The sequence below is a fragment of the Oncorhynchus kisutch genome, linkage group LG4 (genome assembly GCF_002021735.2).
Source record: "Oncorhynchus kisutch isolate 150728-3 linkage group LG4, Okis_V2, whole genome shotgun sequence".
Lineage (NCBI taxonomy): Eukaryota > Metazoa > Chordata > Actinopteri > Salmoniformes > Salmonidae > Oncorhynchus > Oncorhynchus kisutch.
Genome location: NC_034177.2, coordinates 41,867,387 through 41,886,807, shown reverse-complemented (window position 1 = coordinate 41,886,807; position 19,421 = coordinate 41,867,387). Strand labels below are relative to the sequence as shown.

The 19,421-nt window shown below is 45.5% G+C and overlaps 1 protein-coding gene across 8 annotated transcripts in view; it reads right to left on the bottom strand.

Annotated features, from left to right (window-relative positions):
- Positions 1-19,421, bottom strand: part of LOC109889540 (homeodomain-interacting protein kinase 2) — a 100,566-nt gene that overhangs the window by 29,401 nt on the left and 51,744 nt on the right. For all 8 annotated transcript variants that reach the window (XR_004209727.1, XM_031822957.1, XM_031822960.1 and 5 more), the window contains exons 3-4: positions 3,219-3,342; positions 1,599-1,721 (exon numbers count right to left, since the gene is read on the bottom strand). Coding sequence is in view for 7 of the 8 variants with exons in the window: in XM_031822957.1 (XP_031678817.1) it covers positions 1,599-1,721; positions 3,219-3,342 (247 nt within the window). In the remaining variant the exon portion in view is untranslated. The remainder of the gene's footprint in view (positions 1-1,598; positions 1,722-3,218; positions 3,343-19,421) is intronic.

Sequence of the window (19,421 nt, the reverse complement as noted above, 5' to 3'; positions counted from 1 at the left end):
AAGTCCTAAACTGCTCTAGAGGCACCAGAGAGTTAAGAGTTTTGTAGGCTTTTCCAAAAATGGGGGTCACTGAAACTGAAGGCGGATTTACCTAGATCGTTACGTAGTAGTGGAACCTCGAGAGTTAACCATCCCTGTGAATGGGTTGGCTGTCTCATATTTTTTTCATTTTAACAGTGAAGTGAGGTAGGTCGGAAGCTTGTGTAGTAGAGCTTTGTAAACAAAGAGGGAATAATGTAGTGATCTACGGGACTTTAATGAGGACCAGACAATGTTTTGATACAGGATGCAATGGTGAGTATTACAACTGTCACCTGTGATAAAGCGAAGGGTGCTACGATAGACAGCATCCGAGGATTTAATAGTAGTGGCTGCTGCATTGCCATAAATAGTGTCCCTATCGTCAAGAATTGGCAGGAAAGTTGACTGTTTAGGCAGAGGCATTAAATCGCAGCTTTTTAACTAGCTCATACGTACATTTTTTAAATAAATCTATTCTCAATCCAAAAGCCCAGATATTTGTAGGCGGGAACCGGCTCGATTAAACAAACACCCAATGCATACATGTGTAGACCATCTTAATTATTTTTTACGAGAATTAGAAAACAGCATACATTTAGTTTTTTCCCGCATTAATTTATTTGAAATCAACAAGGACTTTCTGCAAGGTGACAAAAATCAAAAATTGCAGCTCCAACAGCCTGGTCAGCCATAGGGGCAATAGCGTTCATAACAGTCTCATCTACATACAGATGGATGTTACAGGTTTTTGCAGAGAGACCAATATGATTTATATAGTATAAATAGTAAAGAGGACACCTTTAGGAATATCGAGGTAACTTGACCTGACACCATCAGAAAAAACACAGTGTCCTGTCTGACAGATAGTTCCCAAGCCACTTGCACCACGCCCGGTCGAGGCCCATTTCAGACAACCTTCGAATGAGTAGGAGATGGTCGACAATCTCAAGCCTTGAAAAGGTCTATAAATATGGCAGGACAGTGATTCCTATGATCTAAGCAATTTAATATATAATGTAAGTGTAGATGCTGAAACTGTGCTCTAAACCAGACTGGTACACAATAAGAGTATAATTCAAAGAGCAAAAAAATGTTATTAGCTGAGAGTTTGCCAGTGATTCTAATATTTTTGCAAGGCAAGATAGTTTAGAAATTGGGCGGTAGTTATCTAGGTCAGAAGGATCTCCAGCTTTGTGAAGGGGGAAGACAGGTCTTAGGGATACCACCAGAAGCAATTGTTTAATACAAAATCTAGGTCAAAGGTTCTACAATGAGGAGGGCAGAAAGCTGCACTAGGAAGCGATCAAGCCAATCAGCTCCTGTGGATTTTTTCACATTCATTTCGTGCAAGGCACTTAATACATCATTGACATACTGGGTAGGTCACTTGGTGGGCAAATATAGTTTTACATGATCGACTCCACTGAAACCCAACTCCTCTTTTGATGTGTATGGAGAGTATTGACGCAACAACAGGGCAATCGTAATTAGTGTCTCTCAATGTGTGTGTGTGTGTGTGTGTGTGTGTGTGTGTGTGTGTGTGTGTGTGTGTGTGAGTGTGTGTAAAAGAGGCCTACCTTCAGTCTCCACAGGGGATAGTTGGTAGAGTCTGTGACTCGGTTGAAGAACCTGGTAGTCTTAGTCCCTGCACTCAGGAGGAATTCCGCAGGCAGCCCCTGTGTCTGGGAGATGTACCGGATCTACAGGGCGAGGAGAAAATATCAAATAACACATCAACTTTTCATTCAGAGTTTCAAACACAATCAGCCAAACAGCATTCAAATGCAGACATGCAAAATAAGGCACTCTTAATTGGATATTGTTAGTTTTGCCCTTTAAGGCGCAAACGTGTTTGACTGAAAATGTTAGTCAGTCAGACTTGGAAAATTATTGCTGGCACAAATATTTAGGGTGATAACACTCAAATAATCACATCTGGTAAATATGTTCACTGCAGAGGGAATATGCCCAGACCCAGATTCACTATAATCCATTACTGATAAAATCACAGTGTGTTAGGCCTTAGCTGTGGCACATTTTCACAGCAGGGTCAATCTGGCAAGGTCATATCGTCAGGAAAAACTCTTGGCCCTAGCCATGATTCACGACTATGGTCATGAGCTTTTGCCCACCATGTGACCTACCCAGTAAAAACTCCTGTATGTAACTCTGAGCCGGTGTGCTTGTATCTGGTACCCCGTGTGTAGAGCCAGGTTATTATTACTCATTGTGTATTTATTATTATGTGTTTTCATTTTCTATTATCTCTCTATTTTCTTTCTCTCTGCATTTTTGGGAAGGGCCCGTAAGTACTCATTTCACTGCTAGTCTACACCTGTTGTTCACCAAGGATGTAACTAATAAAAATGTATATGATTTGTTTAGTTCTGTGAGTGACCGGGATGAGGCCTGAGTGTGTGTGTGTGTGTGTGTGTGTGTGGTTCAAATCAAATGTATTTGTCACATGCTTCGTAAACAACAGGCGTAGACAAACTTACTTGATTGTGCACATGTGTGTGTGCGTGTGCACGTGTGTGTGTGTGCGCGTGTGGGTGGTGTGTGTAGGAGTGTCTCGTCTCCTCCTGACAAACAGGCAGCTCCTGATCCCTCTGTTTATTCCAGCAGATGCCACTGAACCACTTGCACCAATTAGCAGCGCTCCGGTGCTCTAGAGCAACAGATCTCTCTGCTCCTCTCATTTCCTATCTCTCTCTCTCTGTTCCTCCTCTTCTCTCTCTCTCTCCCTCTCTCTCTTTTATGGCTCTATGGGAAAGCCTTGAGCAAGTATTGCTCTGTCTCTCAGAACAAACCAAGCAGTTTGTTTTTCTCCAGTCCTGAAACATATTATCTAATTTCCAAAGCTCTAATTTGCAAAGCTCTGCTACTAAGCATTGATCCTCTCCCTTCCTCTCTGACTGACACTACTACAGCATGACTTGTAGTGATATATCAGTCCTCGTCTAGAAGTGGACTAGAGACTCTTCCTATGCCACTTATCTAGAATGCACACCTTGATGGATTTAAATGGTGTTTTGAATTGAGAAATCTTTCACATTTCCTGTTTATAGTAGCATTCAGAAACAACTTATTCTAGCTCTTGTCTTGGAGGTTCTCTCTCATTTAGTCATCATCTTCCTGGTTGTCACCCACCTATGCCCCCCCCCCCTTCCCCCCCACGGGCAGACCCTCAGACCTACCTGGTCGTACTCGGAGGCCCCTGGGTAGAGGGGCCAGCCCAGGAAGAGCTCAGCGATGACACAGCCCAGGGACCACATGTCGATGGCCTCACAGAACGGCAGGCCCAGGATTATCTCTGGAGCTCTGAGGACAGAGAGATACAGCATTGTTAGATCCAGGCCAAAGTATTTCTGGATGGTAAATGTGACAAGGGGGTCAGATGTATGAGCTATGGAATTGACCACACTTTGTCTCTAACCGGGCAAAATTCATTTTGGATTGAATCCCGTCCCTTGTCGAACGAACATTTGTCGATGTAACATTAGCTTTAGTTAAATATCTCGTTTGGAAGCAGCAAACAAATGAGTGACATTCAATTTCTTTTCCCACCCAATATGTGTTAAGGGAGAACAGACCAATGTAATGGACAGAAGAGCTAGACTAGCTAGAAGACCTCGACTCAGGCACTTCAGTGTTAGGAGCAGCAGATAACCCTACCGAAACATAAGACAACCAGGCAGCTCTATTAAAAACACCCCCTAAACAAACATTATTTAATTAGACTACAACGCCAGCAGCATTATTTCAACACTCCGCCCAAGATAAATGAATCAATCAGCCTGTCATTCTCTGATATGTTATTTTACACTGATCTCAGACCAGCTTTGTGCCTTTAATACAAACTCCTCGCTTGTTTAGAGGAGCTTTGAAAAAAGTTGGATTCTAGGACTTTGTTTTCTTTGATTGTCCTTCAAATGGCACTGGCAGTCACGCTGTTCATTTCAGTGCTAACTGTGTGGGGGGGGGGGGGGGGGCAGAGCTAATTGACTGATAGCCGTGCAGGAGCCAATCGGGATGACTGATCTCGGGAAGTCTGGCCTCTGGGACAAAAGGCGGGGGAGGGGAGGATAATCTGGGGAAGAGGATGGGTCTTGGTTATGGTGGCCCAATGTGGAATCAATTGTGCCGCCATGAAAGATAAAATCAACGTAAATATCCACAGAGTCAGAGCAACCCTCGTTCGTCTCCGGGTGGATATTTAGTTGATAACGACAAAGCCCGGTTCCTAGACTCCGGGGCCTTTACGCAACACAGGGGCCAAGGGTCCACCTCACGAGGGCCACCGATAAATAACTGGGTCTGATTGAACACTGAACAGGAAGAAAAACACAGTCTCAGTTATAAGAGTGTAACAACTGACAAACTACTTAGAAAATTATACATTTTACAGTGGACCCAGCCTGAGCTCTGTTACATTATACCAGTTAGGTTATAGTGCAGTCCACTGAGCTGAAGTCTCTGATGAGCCTTTAAAATTACTAGGCAGACTGCCTCGGGGTCCTCGCACTGTGACTTCAGAGTGAACTGGAGATGCTGTCACACACACACGCACACTCACGCACACATACACAAACTAGAGACGCTCTACTTCATCATAAAACATTATTAGCGATACATTTTAATGGCGCTCTCGCCCAATTCTCTGAGCTTTAGGCTGATCCTGGAACATTTCTGTCCCCAGTTTGCTCCGAGAGCCCCTCGCCGAGTTCCCAGCGTTTCCTGCCTGCGGTGGTCATGACAACGAGGCGTGTGGAGAGGAGCAGAGGAGCGCGGGCTCCAGGCAGCACAGCAGAAGCCTGGGAGAGAGACAGAGACGTAACGCCTGGCCTGGAGCCTGTTGGACAGGCCCGGAGAACAGATCATGTGGAAAAGAGCAGGGCTTTATGGGACTGGGGTGAGGGGGGAGTGGGGGTGTCTTTTGGGGGGGAAACGGCTGGGGGAATCGGATCACATTTTCCACATGGGCCTCAGACTCCTCTCCTCACAGACCCGCCTCACTATGTGTCTTGTGTGAAAGAGATGGCAGGTTTAACACTGTGAGAAACAGCTGGGACGCGGCTGTTTCACAGTGGCAGACTTACACAGGGGATATCTCACTATCAAAAGAGAGAGACAAGACAGTACAAATGAGAGAGAGAGAGGGAAAGGGCGACCAAGAGAGTAGGGAGAGAGAGAGAAAAGGGAAGACAGGGAGAGCAAGAAACAGCGAGACAGAGAGCGAGACAGAGAGCAGTAGCCTCTCAAGCGAATATCACATTCACTGGAGAGGGCTCAGTAAACACAAATGGTGGTTACTGGGGTCTCGGGGGCAGAGGTGGAACACAGTGTCTGAGAAGGAGGGGCTACATTCCACACACAAAGACACCTTCAACACAATGAGCTGGGCCATCTATCGTGGGTTACCAAAGCACCGTTGAGGCGCCTGCTTGGAGAAGATAGCACTGGGCAGGACACCGTGTGCTGAGCGGAGAGAGGGAGCTCGAGTTATGGGCCAGGAACTAGGGTCAGTCAGCACAATACTCCCTCTTCAAACTGCCTGGGGTTTCACTTTAAAGAGGTAGGAGGCTAGGAACTTTACGATGGGGGATGCATAGGATCACACACACACACACAAAATAGATTCTATGGTTCTGGCTGACAGGCTGCTTTTCTACACCCCCTTCAGTATGAAATGCATCCGGCAAATAGCCAAGCTTATAGAAAACTACTTTATAATTTTCAGCTGCAGGAGATAAGCTGTTATTGCATGCACACAGTTTTGACACCCCTCCCCCATTGATGTACAGCTTTCGTTTCCCCCCCAGAGAGAGATAGAGGTCTTTGCTCTGTAATTAGCACTAAAATGGGACACACACACGCACACGCACACACGCACTCTACTGGCATGAGTATATCAGCCCCATTAGGCTTTAAAGCAGAGGGGCCATTGCAGCATGCCAGCCAGTCTACTGAAAAAAATACTTTGAACCGCGACTCAAATTGAGCTGAAATCAGCCTTGGGAGGAAACACATCATCATATTGACCCATAGACCACGCTGGACCGCACTGGACCGCTGGACTGCACTGGACCGCTGGACCGCACTGGACCGCACAGGACCGCGCTGGACTGCACTGGACCGCTGGACCGCACTGGACCGCACAGGACCGCACTGGACCGCACAGGACCGCACTTGACCGCACAGGACCGCACAGGACCGCACTGGACCGCTGGACCGCACTGGACCGCACTGGACCGCACAGGACCGCACTGGCCCGCTGGACCGCACTGGACCGCTGGACCGCACTGGACCGCACAGGACCTCTGGCCCCCATTGCTCCTAATACTCAGGTCACAGAACCTTCCACTACCACAAGGTCCTTTCTAGAAGTTACTGCAGCACCCCGCCCTCCCCTGCATATTCAATCTCCACCCTTGGAATATTAGTATCAAATATTAGTATCATCTCAGCATGAAATGAATATGACACAACAACCAATCATGGGGAAAATGGTCAAGTCTGTGCCGTCCGCAATGTGTTTTTTTCCATGGTTGATGCTGTGCCACGTTTGATGTCATGGAAGTGTGGATTTTTATAACAGTCGGCTTTGGACCATACTATTTAAATTAGAGAGCAATTAGTCCTGCATCTTTAGCTGTGTGCGTGTGTGTGTGCGTGTGTGTGTGCATGCACCTCCCCAGGCAAGGATCATGTTAAGGACCGTTAACGTTGATGATGTTGTGCTTGGATGCGTTCAGGCAGAACCTCCCTGGCCAGGCCCTTTCCCATGATTCCCCTGCCCTGGCCTCACCAGGGTCCAGCTGCACTCCACCCAACCCAACCCAACGATCGCGCTGACTTAATCAAACCAGTAATGCAAATCTCCTCCATGCTTCCATGGCATGCAAAACACAGCAGCAGCTGCAGGCCTCTACACAGGCAAACAAGAAGCACACTACACTGCTCCCACACTCCTCTTCTCCCTCCCTTCCTTCACTCTCAGTACGCAGAAGCAGATACTGGAAGTTGCCTGTCTCCTGTAGCACATGGGGGCACAATGTCTTAGAACCGTCCATAATAGTTCACAGACGGAGGTGAATAAAGGAGGTTGTGGGTGAAACCGTCAAATGGAAAATGTCAGGTAGTCAGGCGATAACGACTCACCACGTCCTGGTGCTTTATGAGCAGCGCTGCTCTGCATGCAAACCTCAGCTATGCACACACGCACACACACGCACACACACACACACACACACACACACACACACACACACACACACACACACACACACACACACACACACACACACACACACACACACACAAACAGCCACTCAAGATTGTGACGTTTGCACCAGAGGGTGGTGTGCTGTGTGCAGTGCAAGGCCTGAGTGGCACTAACACGCACACTGAAGTCAGTGGCCTATATCTCTGTCTTATCAGAGTAGGCTTACTATATTCAGCATTTGTTAACGCATAGCTCCAAGCTGTCTTCTTCTGGAAAGTTCCATCCGCCCCACATGTGCAGCATGTGCACTCCAGAAGCAGCGGTACAGAAACCCCATCACTTTGACTTACACCTCCAATGTAACAACTTTAAACTAGACCTCACCTAACAGCGATCTCAAAGTGTTGTACAAGTCAACACTATGAGGGGGTGGATTCAGAACACTGACCATGCCTGTGGCAGACTGGTACACTCATTGCTACAGTACTGCATGTGCACTGTGCCTGATGTAACCACACAGACAGGCACACATAGAAACAGTCAGGCTCTTCCTTGCATTTTGATCCCTGGCCGAATAAGAGGCCAGTTCTGCTGTGTTCAGGCTGTGGGCTCGTGCAGCAGTGGTCCCTGGTCAGGGAGGGCGAGCGGAAGGGAAGCGAGGGGGGCGAGCACTGTGACATCCTCCCAGCTAGCCTCTCATTGACAAGGCCAATCCCCTGGGAGCTACAGGGATGGCATGCCTCCCCCAGAACATTTCTTCTGCCCCTCTTTAACTAGGGCAGAGCAGACGGGCAGGTGTGCAGAAGGGCAGTGCTGCTCCTCTCCTCCCCACCCGTACCACGCTGCAGCTGCTACTCCGGGCTCTGACATCCCGGGCGTTGGGCACGTCAGGATGCTACCATCACCCTGACTTTCCCTCAGCTCGGCTTCACTTCAGTCTCCTGGCAGTCTGGCACATTAAGAGTCTGGACCAGTGCGTTTACATTCTATTGCCATGAGGTTGAACCATAGACATCATTTGCTGCATATGACATATTTGTCTTGGCATGTGCAGCATTTACACTGGACAACGTTTCTGTTGCAATAACTCTGAAACATAGACATTATATGTATCATAAATATTACTGTGTACTGTGTATATAGTGTACGTATGACGTCCTTGGTTTGAACTGCTCTTGTATAATGGAGTGCAACTCACAGCCCACTTAACAACTCTGCTGAGTAATGGCCTATTTACTGTGGAGAAAACTGGGCTGGTTGAGTTAACTCCATTCAAAGAGCTCTCTGCTTCCTGGCGTGATGAAGGGAGGACAGAAAGCTCTTTTGTTATTATGTACAGTATGTTCATGACCTGTCTGCTCTTTTCCCAGCCATAGGGAAGAGATGGGTGGGGGTCCGGGTGGGGGAGAGGGTAGATGGGAAATTGGGTGAAGGGTTGGGGTCAACAGTGTGTGGGTGGGCAAGAAAAGAAACATTCCTGTGGTATGAATTACTGTCCAGCTGTATATTATGTTACTGTGCAGGAATAATTGTGAAAACGTAATACAAGTATATTCATCAACAACAAAGAAACTCTGGTGGTTGACAGGAAAAAGCTCTTGTTGGGGAAGGGATTGTTCTGGCCTGTGGTTTCCCCTATTGCCCTCTCGTCCTCTACAGCCATCACTCCTCTCCCCCTGGCTGGTCTTATGAAAGAAGCCTGGGTCTGGGTCTTCTTCTGCTCTGTGAATGAAGGACTTCACCATCCAGTCCCCAGAGATCCAGCTCCATAACATGATGTATGTCCTCAGCGTTTCACTGGCGACCAATCAACCTACAACTCTTTAAAGGCCTGTTTGATTACACACAATGTGAAGGCCAATGACTGAGGGACAGAGTGACGGTGGTATCGCCCAGCCCTATCCTGCACCTGGGGCCCCTCCTCTGGCCCCAAGGCTGGTGGTTTCCTCTGTCAGAGAGGCTGAGACGATGACACACACACACACTAAAAAGAACCAGCCCTGCCCAGCTCAGCCATTACGTGAGGGAGAGCAACGGGGCAGAGTGAATGCTGAATGCCTATTGAGGGCTGCATGATAAAAGGCTTTTAAATGTAGTTTCTGGTCCACCCCGGGCCCCAGTCAAGGGATGTAACTAGTTGGGTAGTCAGGACATAGTAAACCTTTACAGAGACCTTGGGAAATAGTGTCCTTTCATTCAGGGTCCAGTTAACATTATTTGTACTCAAGGTCTTGTAAAGAGGGCTCCATCTCTCCACTCAAAAGGCACAGAGAAGTGCTGACGGTGCTGTCACTGTTTCACCTGTTAATACATTCGCATAGCTACCGATGAGTATCCGCAGGACTGGAGGGAGGGAGAGAGGGAAGGAGGGAGGGAGAGAGGGAAGGAGATTGGTAAAGGCGAGAGAAAAATGAATAAAGGGGCTTTAGTCTTCTAGTAGAATGACCTGTGATTCTATAGGGAAACATACTTGAGTAAAATCACGATATGTTCCACTTTAGGTAAACATTAGATGGACTGACAGAAATAAGAAGAACATAAGCCACCCTAGAGCTAGTCAGGCATTAAGGACAGCACAGCACTCATCTTGTACCCAAAGCTTTTTCTGTGACATTTTAAAAGCCCATACAATATTAACTGTGCCCCCTCGCTGGCACAGGGTGCCATGATCAATATTTGAAGACTTTATTTCCAAAACGCTATATCCACAAATTTTTCACATTTGTGTTTTGTCATCAGAAATGATTGCTTCTGGCTACCTTCATGTGTGTGTAAAATATTACTGTTCTCAGACGTTTTATTCATAGATTTTAGATGTGTTTGAAAACCGTTTTTTTTTTTTTTTTGTTGCAAAACTCTGTAAATCCATTGTTTAGCTGGAATGGAACGTTCATAATCTTTATATTTGACTGTGATATGTGGTTGTCTCACCTAGCAATCTTAAAATGGGGCGGCAGGTAGCCTAGTGGTTAGAGCGTTAGGTCAGTAACCAAAAGGTTGCTGGATCAAATCCCTGGAGTTGACAAAGGTACAAATATCTCATTTTCCCCCTGAACAAGGCAGTTAACCCACTCTTCCCTGGTAGGCAGTCATTGTAAATAAGAATTTGTTCCTAACTAATTTGCCTAGTTAAATAAAGGTAAAAAAGTTAATTCCACATTCTGGATGTAAGAACATCTGTCAAAGGTAAATGTTTTACATACAGATTATCATTTCAAAACATGTCAGTGAAACAGCGACAGTGATTCAATATCTATTGTCCTCTTATCAAACGTAATGTTCCTTGCAGTTGTCTGCTATAGAACTAATCTCTCTAGTTGGATTGGTCCATAGACAAGACTGCCATTCCATTCACCTATTCCAGTGTGTGTGTGTGTGTGTGACAGAGAGAGTGGCTGCAGAGCTGCTGCCCCGGTAATGACCTCTTTTACTGTCCTTATTTGCGTTCTCCAGATGGACAGACAGACATGAAGGATAAAAGACGTGCCGGGCAAGAGCCAGAGCCTGACTGAGCAGTCTCAGCTCATGGCATGGTACCCCGAGTCTGACTACCTGCTCTTGACCCCCTTCAAATGGCCACCATGGCATCTGTCTGACCCGTGGAGCAGCACTACAGTGAGCCACAGCCCTCCACTCTCTCCACTCTCAAGGAGTCTCTGGCCCCGCCGAAAATATGTGGGTCACGACAAGTACTCTCCACCAGGAGGAGCGGTGTGGCAGGTGGTGTCTGTCTCATCCAATCAGCCGGCCAACCAGCCAGCCGGAGACTGTCTGTCTGGTCAGTCAGAGAGCAGAGCAGAAGGACTGTTTACACCTCCGAGCCCCGATCACTCCGGGCTAATTAGACGGTGTGAGGGATTTTATCAGCAGCTAGAGCTTAACCCTCATCTCTGAGTCTGGTAGAAATGTCTGGCATAAGGGAATCATGCATTGCACATACACAATAAAGACCGGAGCCCAGCAGCACATACAGGAAGTGCTCACCGCTCAGAGACCTCATCAGTGCACACCCAGTGTGGAGATTTATAGTGCCTCGGACACAAAGAAGAGACTAAGAGGAAACATTAGCAGTGCTGCAGGGGCCACAGTAGAGCGTCATTCATATTGGATATTTAGTAAAACGCCCGACTCCCCAAAAAGCCATTTGAAATGAGATGCCTGTGAACGCTGGGATGGGATGGAGCCCTGGGAAGATGTGCCATGGTGTGCATGCAGTCGTAATGGATACATTTTTGAAGTCTGTACTCTTCAAGCTCTCATCAACTTCCCCTTATTAAGTGATTTCTTTCTACTGCACAGTGACAAAGAGGACGGGGAGACATTTGCAAACACACAGGCTGATAAATCTCTTCTACCTCCTTCTGAATCCTCCTCTCAATTAAATTCAAAGGGGGCTTTATTGGCAAGGGAAACATATCTTTACAATGCCAAAACAAGTGAAATTAACAATAAACAAAAGTGAGAAGAAACAACATCAACAAAAAAACATTTAAAAAATGTCTTGCTCTCCCCCTCACTCCCTCCCTCCAACTTCCCCTGCCTAATTAAATTCTGGGTTACATGCATTCTCTGTGCCTGAGGTGCTGCTCCCTCCCTCGCAACAAGCAGCAAGGACCAGAGGGAGTTGTAACCAAACCTAACCAGTAACCATGAGCCTCCAGTACAGGACAGGAGAGTACAGTACAGTAAAGTACAGTACAGTACGCAGGCAGGCACAGAGGGGCTCTTCTACATATGATATGTCCCCCTGTCTGTCTATCTGTCTGGCTGCATGTCCGCCTGCCTGTCTGTCTGTCTGTCTGTCTGGCCGCCTGTCTGTCCGTCCATCCGTCCGACCGTCTGTAGATCTGTCCCTGGAGTGCAGCTGTGTGCCAGTTGATTAGACAGTAGTATGAGATGAGCCTCCCCCTGACAGACATACATATAGCCTTACATAGCCACTCATGAAGGCACTGTCAACTACAGTATTTACTCTCTCTCTCTCTCTCTCTCTCTCATGCCGTCAGACAGCTAAACGATATTAGCCACACTGCATTCTTCCCTGAGAGGAATTAGAAATGTCATCACGTACAGAAACAAAAGCAGGATTATCAACATTTAGAGAGGAATTGGACAAACGAATCATTCCCTCTCATTCCCTCATACGTTTCATATCAGAGAGGGATACTGGGAGACCGTGTTGTAGGGGGTGTTGGGAAAGGTCCAAAGTGCCAGGGCCAGTAGTGTGGCTTCTGATTTACCATGCTCATTTAAAACATGGAGAGAGGTGTGACACTGCAACATAATGTAGCCAATTACTGTCCCGCTATCACAAGCCGCATGGATACTGATGCATCCTCATACAGATGTAGGATCTTAATTGGATCACTCTTTTGTTGCTCAGAAAATGCAAATGTGTAATGTATTTGATGTTTAAAAGGGATTTACAGTTGATACTTTTCCCACTTTATAATGTCAGACTTGATTTGCTCTAACAAAAAAATATGTAAAAACGTTATTTTCCTGCTGTAGCAAACTGACTAGCTCGAATTAAGAACCTACGTCTGTAGTTCATCGCTCACATGCTTTCAATAAGTTATTGCTGTTTTGTCAATCACTGACTAAAATAGAAATGACAATATTCACTACTCAGCACCTCTGTTGTCAGGCACCAGCAAAGGTAATGCATTTTTGCTGCAAACATATTCATAAAACCCCCCCCTGAGATTCTGAACCAAGATAAATAAAGTCAAACCAGCTCCCTGACGTCTCATTTGAATGTACAGAAAACACACACACACACACACACACACTCCTAATTATTACAATTCCTGTTCCCACTGCGTTGCCACGTTGCCTCGGTTGTTTGTTCAGCGCAGTCCCTGAATAGTGAGGGATTTCTCCAATAACAATCACTCACAATGACAGGTCATTCATTTACCCAGCCAGCGGTGCCCTGCAGTCATTTGTAAGTATAGTTATTGTTAATCACCTCTCAATGACAATGTTCTTCTATAGTGATAATCCCCCCACCCCCCATCTTCTACACAATATGCCCGTCATTAAAGAACGTAGTTTAATCTGCTATTCTTTGTCCTCCCAGTGAAACACAATTATAGCTGGGTAAAAATCAATACAATATGATCCATTTTATGTTCCTTCCTTGAAGACTCAATTAGAATGGACATAATTATGTTGTCCTCTCGCTGGCCCGATTCAAAAGGAATTCTGTGGGAACGGGGGGCAGACAGACAACAGCATGATGAACGCGGTAGTTGGGAGGAAACTAAAACAGATTCCGCAAACCATTTTCCGTCGGCCGTGTTGTGCTGTGTTAAGTTAAGAGTGTAGCCGAAGCACAGAAGGTCACATGTAGGTAGACAGAGATACATTATCTTGATTAGGCGTCGCCTCCTCTGTCGGCGTGTCAAATGACAAAGGGAGGAGAAATGAATATAAGATATCTTTTAGCTGGTTTGTTTGTGAGGGGGGCTTGTTGAATTGGAGGAGGCAGAGACAGCCTGGAAATTGGCCAGAAGGTCCCCTGGTTGTGATCCAGAGTTTATCCTGACCACATGACCTGACCAGGAAGAATACTAATACACTATAAGAGTTTTTCCTATACTCGGGTCAACCCTAGTGAACGCACAGCACAGTTTCTGCTTACACTGTCACAGTCTGCTGGAGCTAGGCTAATCATGCTGCCATTAAACATGACATGCTTTCTTTACCCTAGAAACACAAAAGTGGTAGGCGGCCAGCAGAAAGGTCATGTTTACGAACCAAATGACAACGTATATAAAGAGGTGATGACGTATATAAAGAGGTGATGACGTATATAAAGAGGTGATGACGTATATAAACAGGTGATGACGTACATAAACAGGTGATGACGTATATAAACAGGTGATGACGTATATAAACAGGTGATGACGTACATAAACAGGTGATGACGTATATAAACAGGTGATGATGTATATAAAGAGGTGATGACGTATATAAACAGGTGATGATGTATATAAACAGGTGATGACGTATATAAACAGGTGATGACGTATATAAACAGGTGATGACGTATATAAACAGGTGATGACGTATATAAAGAGGTGATGACGTATATAAACAGGTGATGATGTATATAAAGAGGTGATGACGTATATAAAGAGGAGTGATGACATATATAAAGAGGTGATGACGTATATAAACAGGTGATGATGTATATAAAGAGGTGATGACGTATATAAAGAGGAGTGATGACGTATATAAAGAGGTGATGACGTATATAAAGAGGTGATGACGTATATAAAGAGGAGTGATGACGTATATAAAGAGGTGATGACGTATATAAAGAGGTGATGACGTATATAAACAGGTGATGACGTATATAAAGAGGTGACGACGTATATAAAGAGGTGACGACGTATATAAAGAGGTGATGACGTATATAAACAGGTGATGACGTATATAAACAGGTGATGACGTATATAAACAGGTGATGACGTATATAAAGAGGTGATGACGTATATAAAGAGGAGTGATGACGTATATAAAGAGGTGATGACGTATATAAACAGGTGATGACGTATATAAAGAGGTGATGACGTATATAAAGAGGTGATGACGTATATAAAGAGGTGATGACGTATATAAAGAGGTGATGACGTATATAAAGAGGTGATGACGTATATAAAGAGGTGATGACGTATATAAAGAGGTGATGACGTATATAAAGAGGTGATGACGTATATAAAGAGGTGATGACGTATACAAAGAAGTGATGACGTATATAAAGAGGTGATGACGTATATAAACAGGTGATGACGTATATAAACAGGTGATGACGTATATAAACAGGTGATGACGTATATAAAGAGGTGATGACGTATATAAAGAGGAGTGATGACGTATATAAAGAGGTGATGACGTATATAAACAGGTGATGACGTATATAAAGAGGTGATGACGTATATAAAGAGGTGATGACGTATATAAAGAGGTGATGACGTATATAAAGAGGTGATGACGTATACAAAGAAGTGATGACGTATATAAAGAGGTGATGACGTATATAAAGAGGTGATGACGTATACAAAGAGGTGATGACGTATATAAAGAGGTAACGACGTATATAAAGAAACACCACCTGATATTGGAAAACTCTGCCCTTGAGAGCTTAATGACAGAGTCCATTGTTTGGCTTTGATGACTACCACAGGGTTGTGTGTGTGTGTGTGTGTGTGTGTGTGTGTGTGTGTGTGTGTGTGTGTGTGTGTGTGTGTGTGTGTGTGTGTGTGTGTGTGTGTGTGTGTGTGTGTATGTGTGTATGTGTGTGTGTGTGATGAAGTGCTCCGAAGCAGTCTGAGTGACGACTGCACGCAGCAATATGTTGCCGTGACAGCTCTTTGACCAATGGTTACCTCCTAAACAGGTGTCGTCCCTTTCAGAGCGTATCTTGCCCTGAAGGGGAGATCAACCAACCGACTCTTCTGAATGTTCACATAACAAAAGCATACAGGGTATGGGCTCTGGATTTCTGAAAACACTTCCTTTAGTTAGCAGACTCTGAAGCAACAACACACGTCCCACTGGGCACACACTGGTTGAATCAACGTTGTTTCCACATCATTTTAATGAAATTACGTTGAACCTACGTGGAATAGACATTGAATTGACGTCTGTGCCCAGTGGGGTGCAAGCTGGGCAGTGGTGGCAGTTCTGACACAACCACCTGTGAACATCAAACCAGTATTGAACAAGACACCTCCCAGACATCAAGTAGACTTTACTACAGACTATACTGTGTAGACTGTATACAGTTGAGCTCTCTCTCTCTCACTCTCTCTCTCTCTGTCCATCTCTCCTGCCCTGGGATAGGGTGAGATGACAGGGTCACAGATGTGCCCTACACACACACACAAAACACACACACGCGCGCGTGCGTGCATGCATAGGCATCCCCACTCCCACCCCCACCCACTGCTCTCAGAGTACACTCGACTCCTGCAGTTCTTACAGCTGCCAGCCCCAGGCATCTCCCGCCCCAAACCCCAGACCCAGATCAGCCCCATTCCTGGCCCCCCGGACCCCCAGGGACTCCTCCACAGCTGGGCACTGAGTACAGCCACTGACTCCATCTCCCTCTCCCCTTTGTTCACGCTTCACTTCCATGACTTAAATAGACATGACTGAGGCCAACGGGTGCATAATCTCTGGAAAAGGCTTTTTTTCAGAGTTTTCCTGGGATAACGTGGAGCTTTTACTAACGACGACGTTCCCAGGTTTGACAATACATCACGAGGGCCATGGTAACAGAAGTACATTCACATACAAAGAACTGAGTACATCATTGGCTCATATCAACAGAAACTGAAGAGTGACTGTATGATTGCAACTGGCAATGACTAATATACTGTATGTCCAACAGCCGTCCAGCCTGCTTGATACAGCCTGAGGTGTCCAAACCAGAAACGTGACCAACTCCAGCAAGACACTGACAGCTCCTCCAAGTGAGCAAATACCAGTCAGAGGAGCCCCCCAATACTCCAGCCATCACTCCCTTTTCTAATTGTGCGGCTTCAACATTCAACATGCTATCATTTGCCCAGCTGTCAAATCAGGAGTGACCGACTGACCGAGTGCATCGCTTTGAGGCCTGAGACTGATGGCCTCCTCTGGCCTCCCAGATTAAATAACATGATCTCAGAGACCTACTTCCCCTGCAGGAAAGCTTCACATAGCAGGAAAGCTTCACATAGCAACAGACGTATCACGCCCACATGCATGTACACACACACACACACACACATACACTAACGTGCACACAGGCACGTGCGGTTCGGGGGTTTCCGTTAGGAAAACGTGAGCGGCAACATTTTAATTTAGAGGACATTTGAGAATTTGTGCGGACATCCATATGCATTGGGTGTGTAACGCATTAGGCCGACCACCCACGGTGCTCAAAATCACATTTACATTATTGTAATTCATCTAAACAGAGTAGAAATGAGCCTGCAAAGTTGTAATAACATAGAATTATGTTCTTATACCAACATGACAGGTTTTATTTAAAATCAAAACATTGCCTGTTGCGTCTTCATCCCTGCTATAAATGATAAATTCATTTAATGTACAAAAAATAAACACATAGCCTCAAAGAACAAGTAGCCAACACAGTAATAAAACACAACTTCAAAATATAATATTTGTATAATCTAATTTACGAATGACCTGTCCTGTTCGCTATTTGTATGAACATTTTTCTGAATAAATAACAAAGCACAGCTGTTTTCAAATACAATCTAGGCCTGAACATTTGAATTAGGCCTACTAAATAACAAAACACAGCTGTTTCAAATACAATCTAGGCCTGATCATTTGAATTAGGCCTACTAAATAACAAAACACAGCTGTTTTCAAATACAATCTAGGCCTGAACATTTGAATTAGGCCTACTAAATAACAAAACACAGCTGCCTACATGGCAGCCCACGAACACCAGGGCCACTCCCCATTCCCGCTGCGATTCATCACCACAGCAGTGGAAAGAAGCCATTCTAGACAGCCACAAAATGAAGAAATGATAAACCTGATGTTGGACAATCAAACTCAATATGTAAATAAATTCACTAAGGCTGGTTCATTGAGAGAAAGATTATTTTACAAAGCCCCTGTGAAAACGAGGACTCTGCGCCACGCATTTATGAAAGCCACTTGTTTCCAAAGCTCACACTATATCTGCGTCTTTTTACAGTTCTACTGGGTGATGTTAGTAAATGTTATGTTTGTTGTCATCTGAAGATAATGGAGTCATCACTCATGTCCTGTGTGATATGCGTGGCTTATTGATAAACTACTCTGTTTCCTACTATAGGCAGTTGGCTGCCTAGTGACATTGTAACATCTCCTATGTGTGTTGGGCAGCGATGTTTAGTCACGCTACTGAATAAGCTCAACTGAAATGCACCAATTGTGCATGATAGCCTACACATAATTACCCTACTCTAGTTTATCAATCCATTCCACATCTATATACTATTCCTGACATAGGGGAGGCAGATGTTGATCAGGCCTAGGGCCGGCAGCAGCACTGCTACGATCACAATCATTTGCCTCTAATTTAGTTGCATTTGCGGCAGACCTTGACCTGATCAAAGTGAGCCGCTGCTGTTGGGAAGTCAAAAACGGTCCACCTCCTTGGAGCAGCTTGATGCACATCAGCCTCGTTATGTAGTCGTCTTTCCTCTGTTTTGGAGAAAGATTCCCCCTCTCGGCGGGCACACTGGAAACGGGGATAATCAACACAATATTCGCCAATTTCTCCCAGTCGGGGTACACTTAGCTGAAGTCCCTTATGACAACCTTGCATCTTTTGTGTGAGTAAAGCTAGAAACACACTTAATTTCCCAGCAGCTTGAGGATTTATTAGCCTACGAAGTGTATTTGCCTTTGAAGTTGGAGCACATCCTGCTATTTCCATCAATGAATAAGAAGCATTATTTTGCCATGGATATTTTTTCTTCTCCCGGACAATTTGGCCGGCAACAATTTTATTTATGGGCTTAAAAAAAAAGTCCTAACAGAAATCCTGGTGCGGTCGTGTGCACACATGCAGGCATAGAGAGAGAGAGACACACACACGGACAGACACACACCCTCTCAGCCCCTCCAACCCTTATGGAATGTGCACAACTACATTTTGGGAAAAACAAACCCAAATGAAGCCTTATCCTCACATGTATATGTAACCCCTCCCTTACCATAGACACGTTTCCACTGCCCTTCCTATGACATACACCATGAACAGTAAACCCTCCAACCTTCCAGTGCCCCAGACAGATCATAGCAGAGCACTAGACTCCTGGAACGCATCCCAAATGGCACCCTAATCCCTATATAGTGCACTACTTCTGACTATAAGTCTCTGGAAACAGGCTGACATTTGGGATACAGCCCTTGCCCTGGTCTGTAAAACACTCAGTAAGTACGGAGGGAGTTAAGGCTTCGGCTCTGATTCATCATGTTGGTAAATGCCAGCAGTATATCAGTCTCAGTGTGTCTGTCGGAGCCCATTTCCATATCTGTAATAGAGGAGCCCCATCTACCAGCCTGCCCTGCCTCTCTGCTTGCCTGCCTCCTTCCCTGCCTGGCTGTCCTGACTGCCTGACTGACTCACTGCCTCCTTCCCTGCCTGACTGTC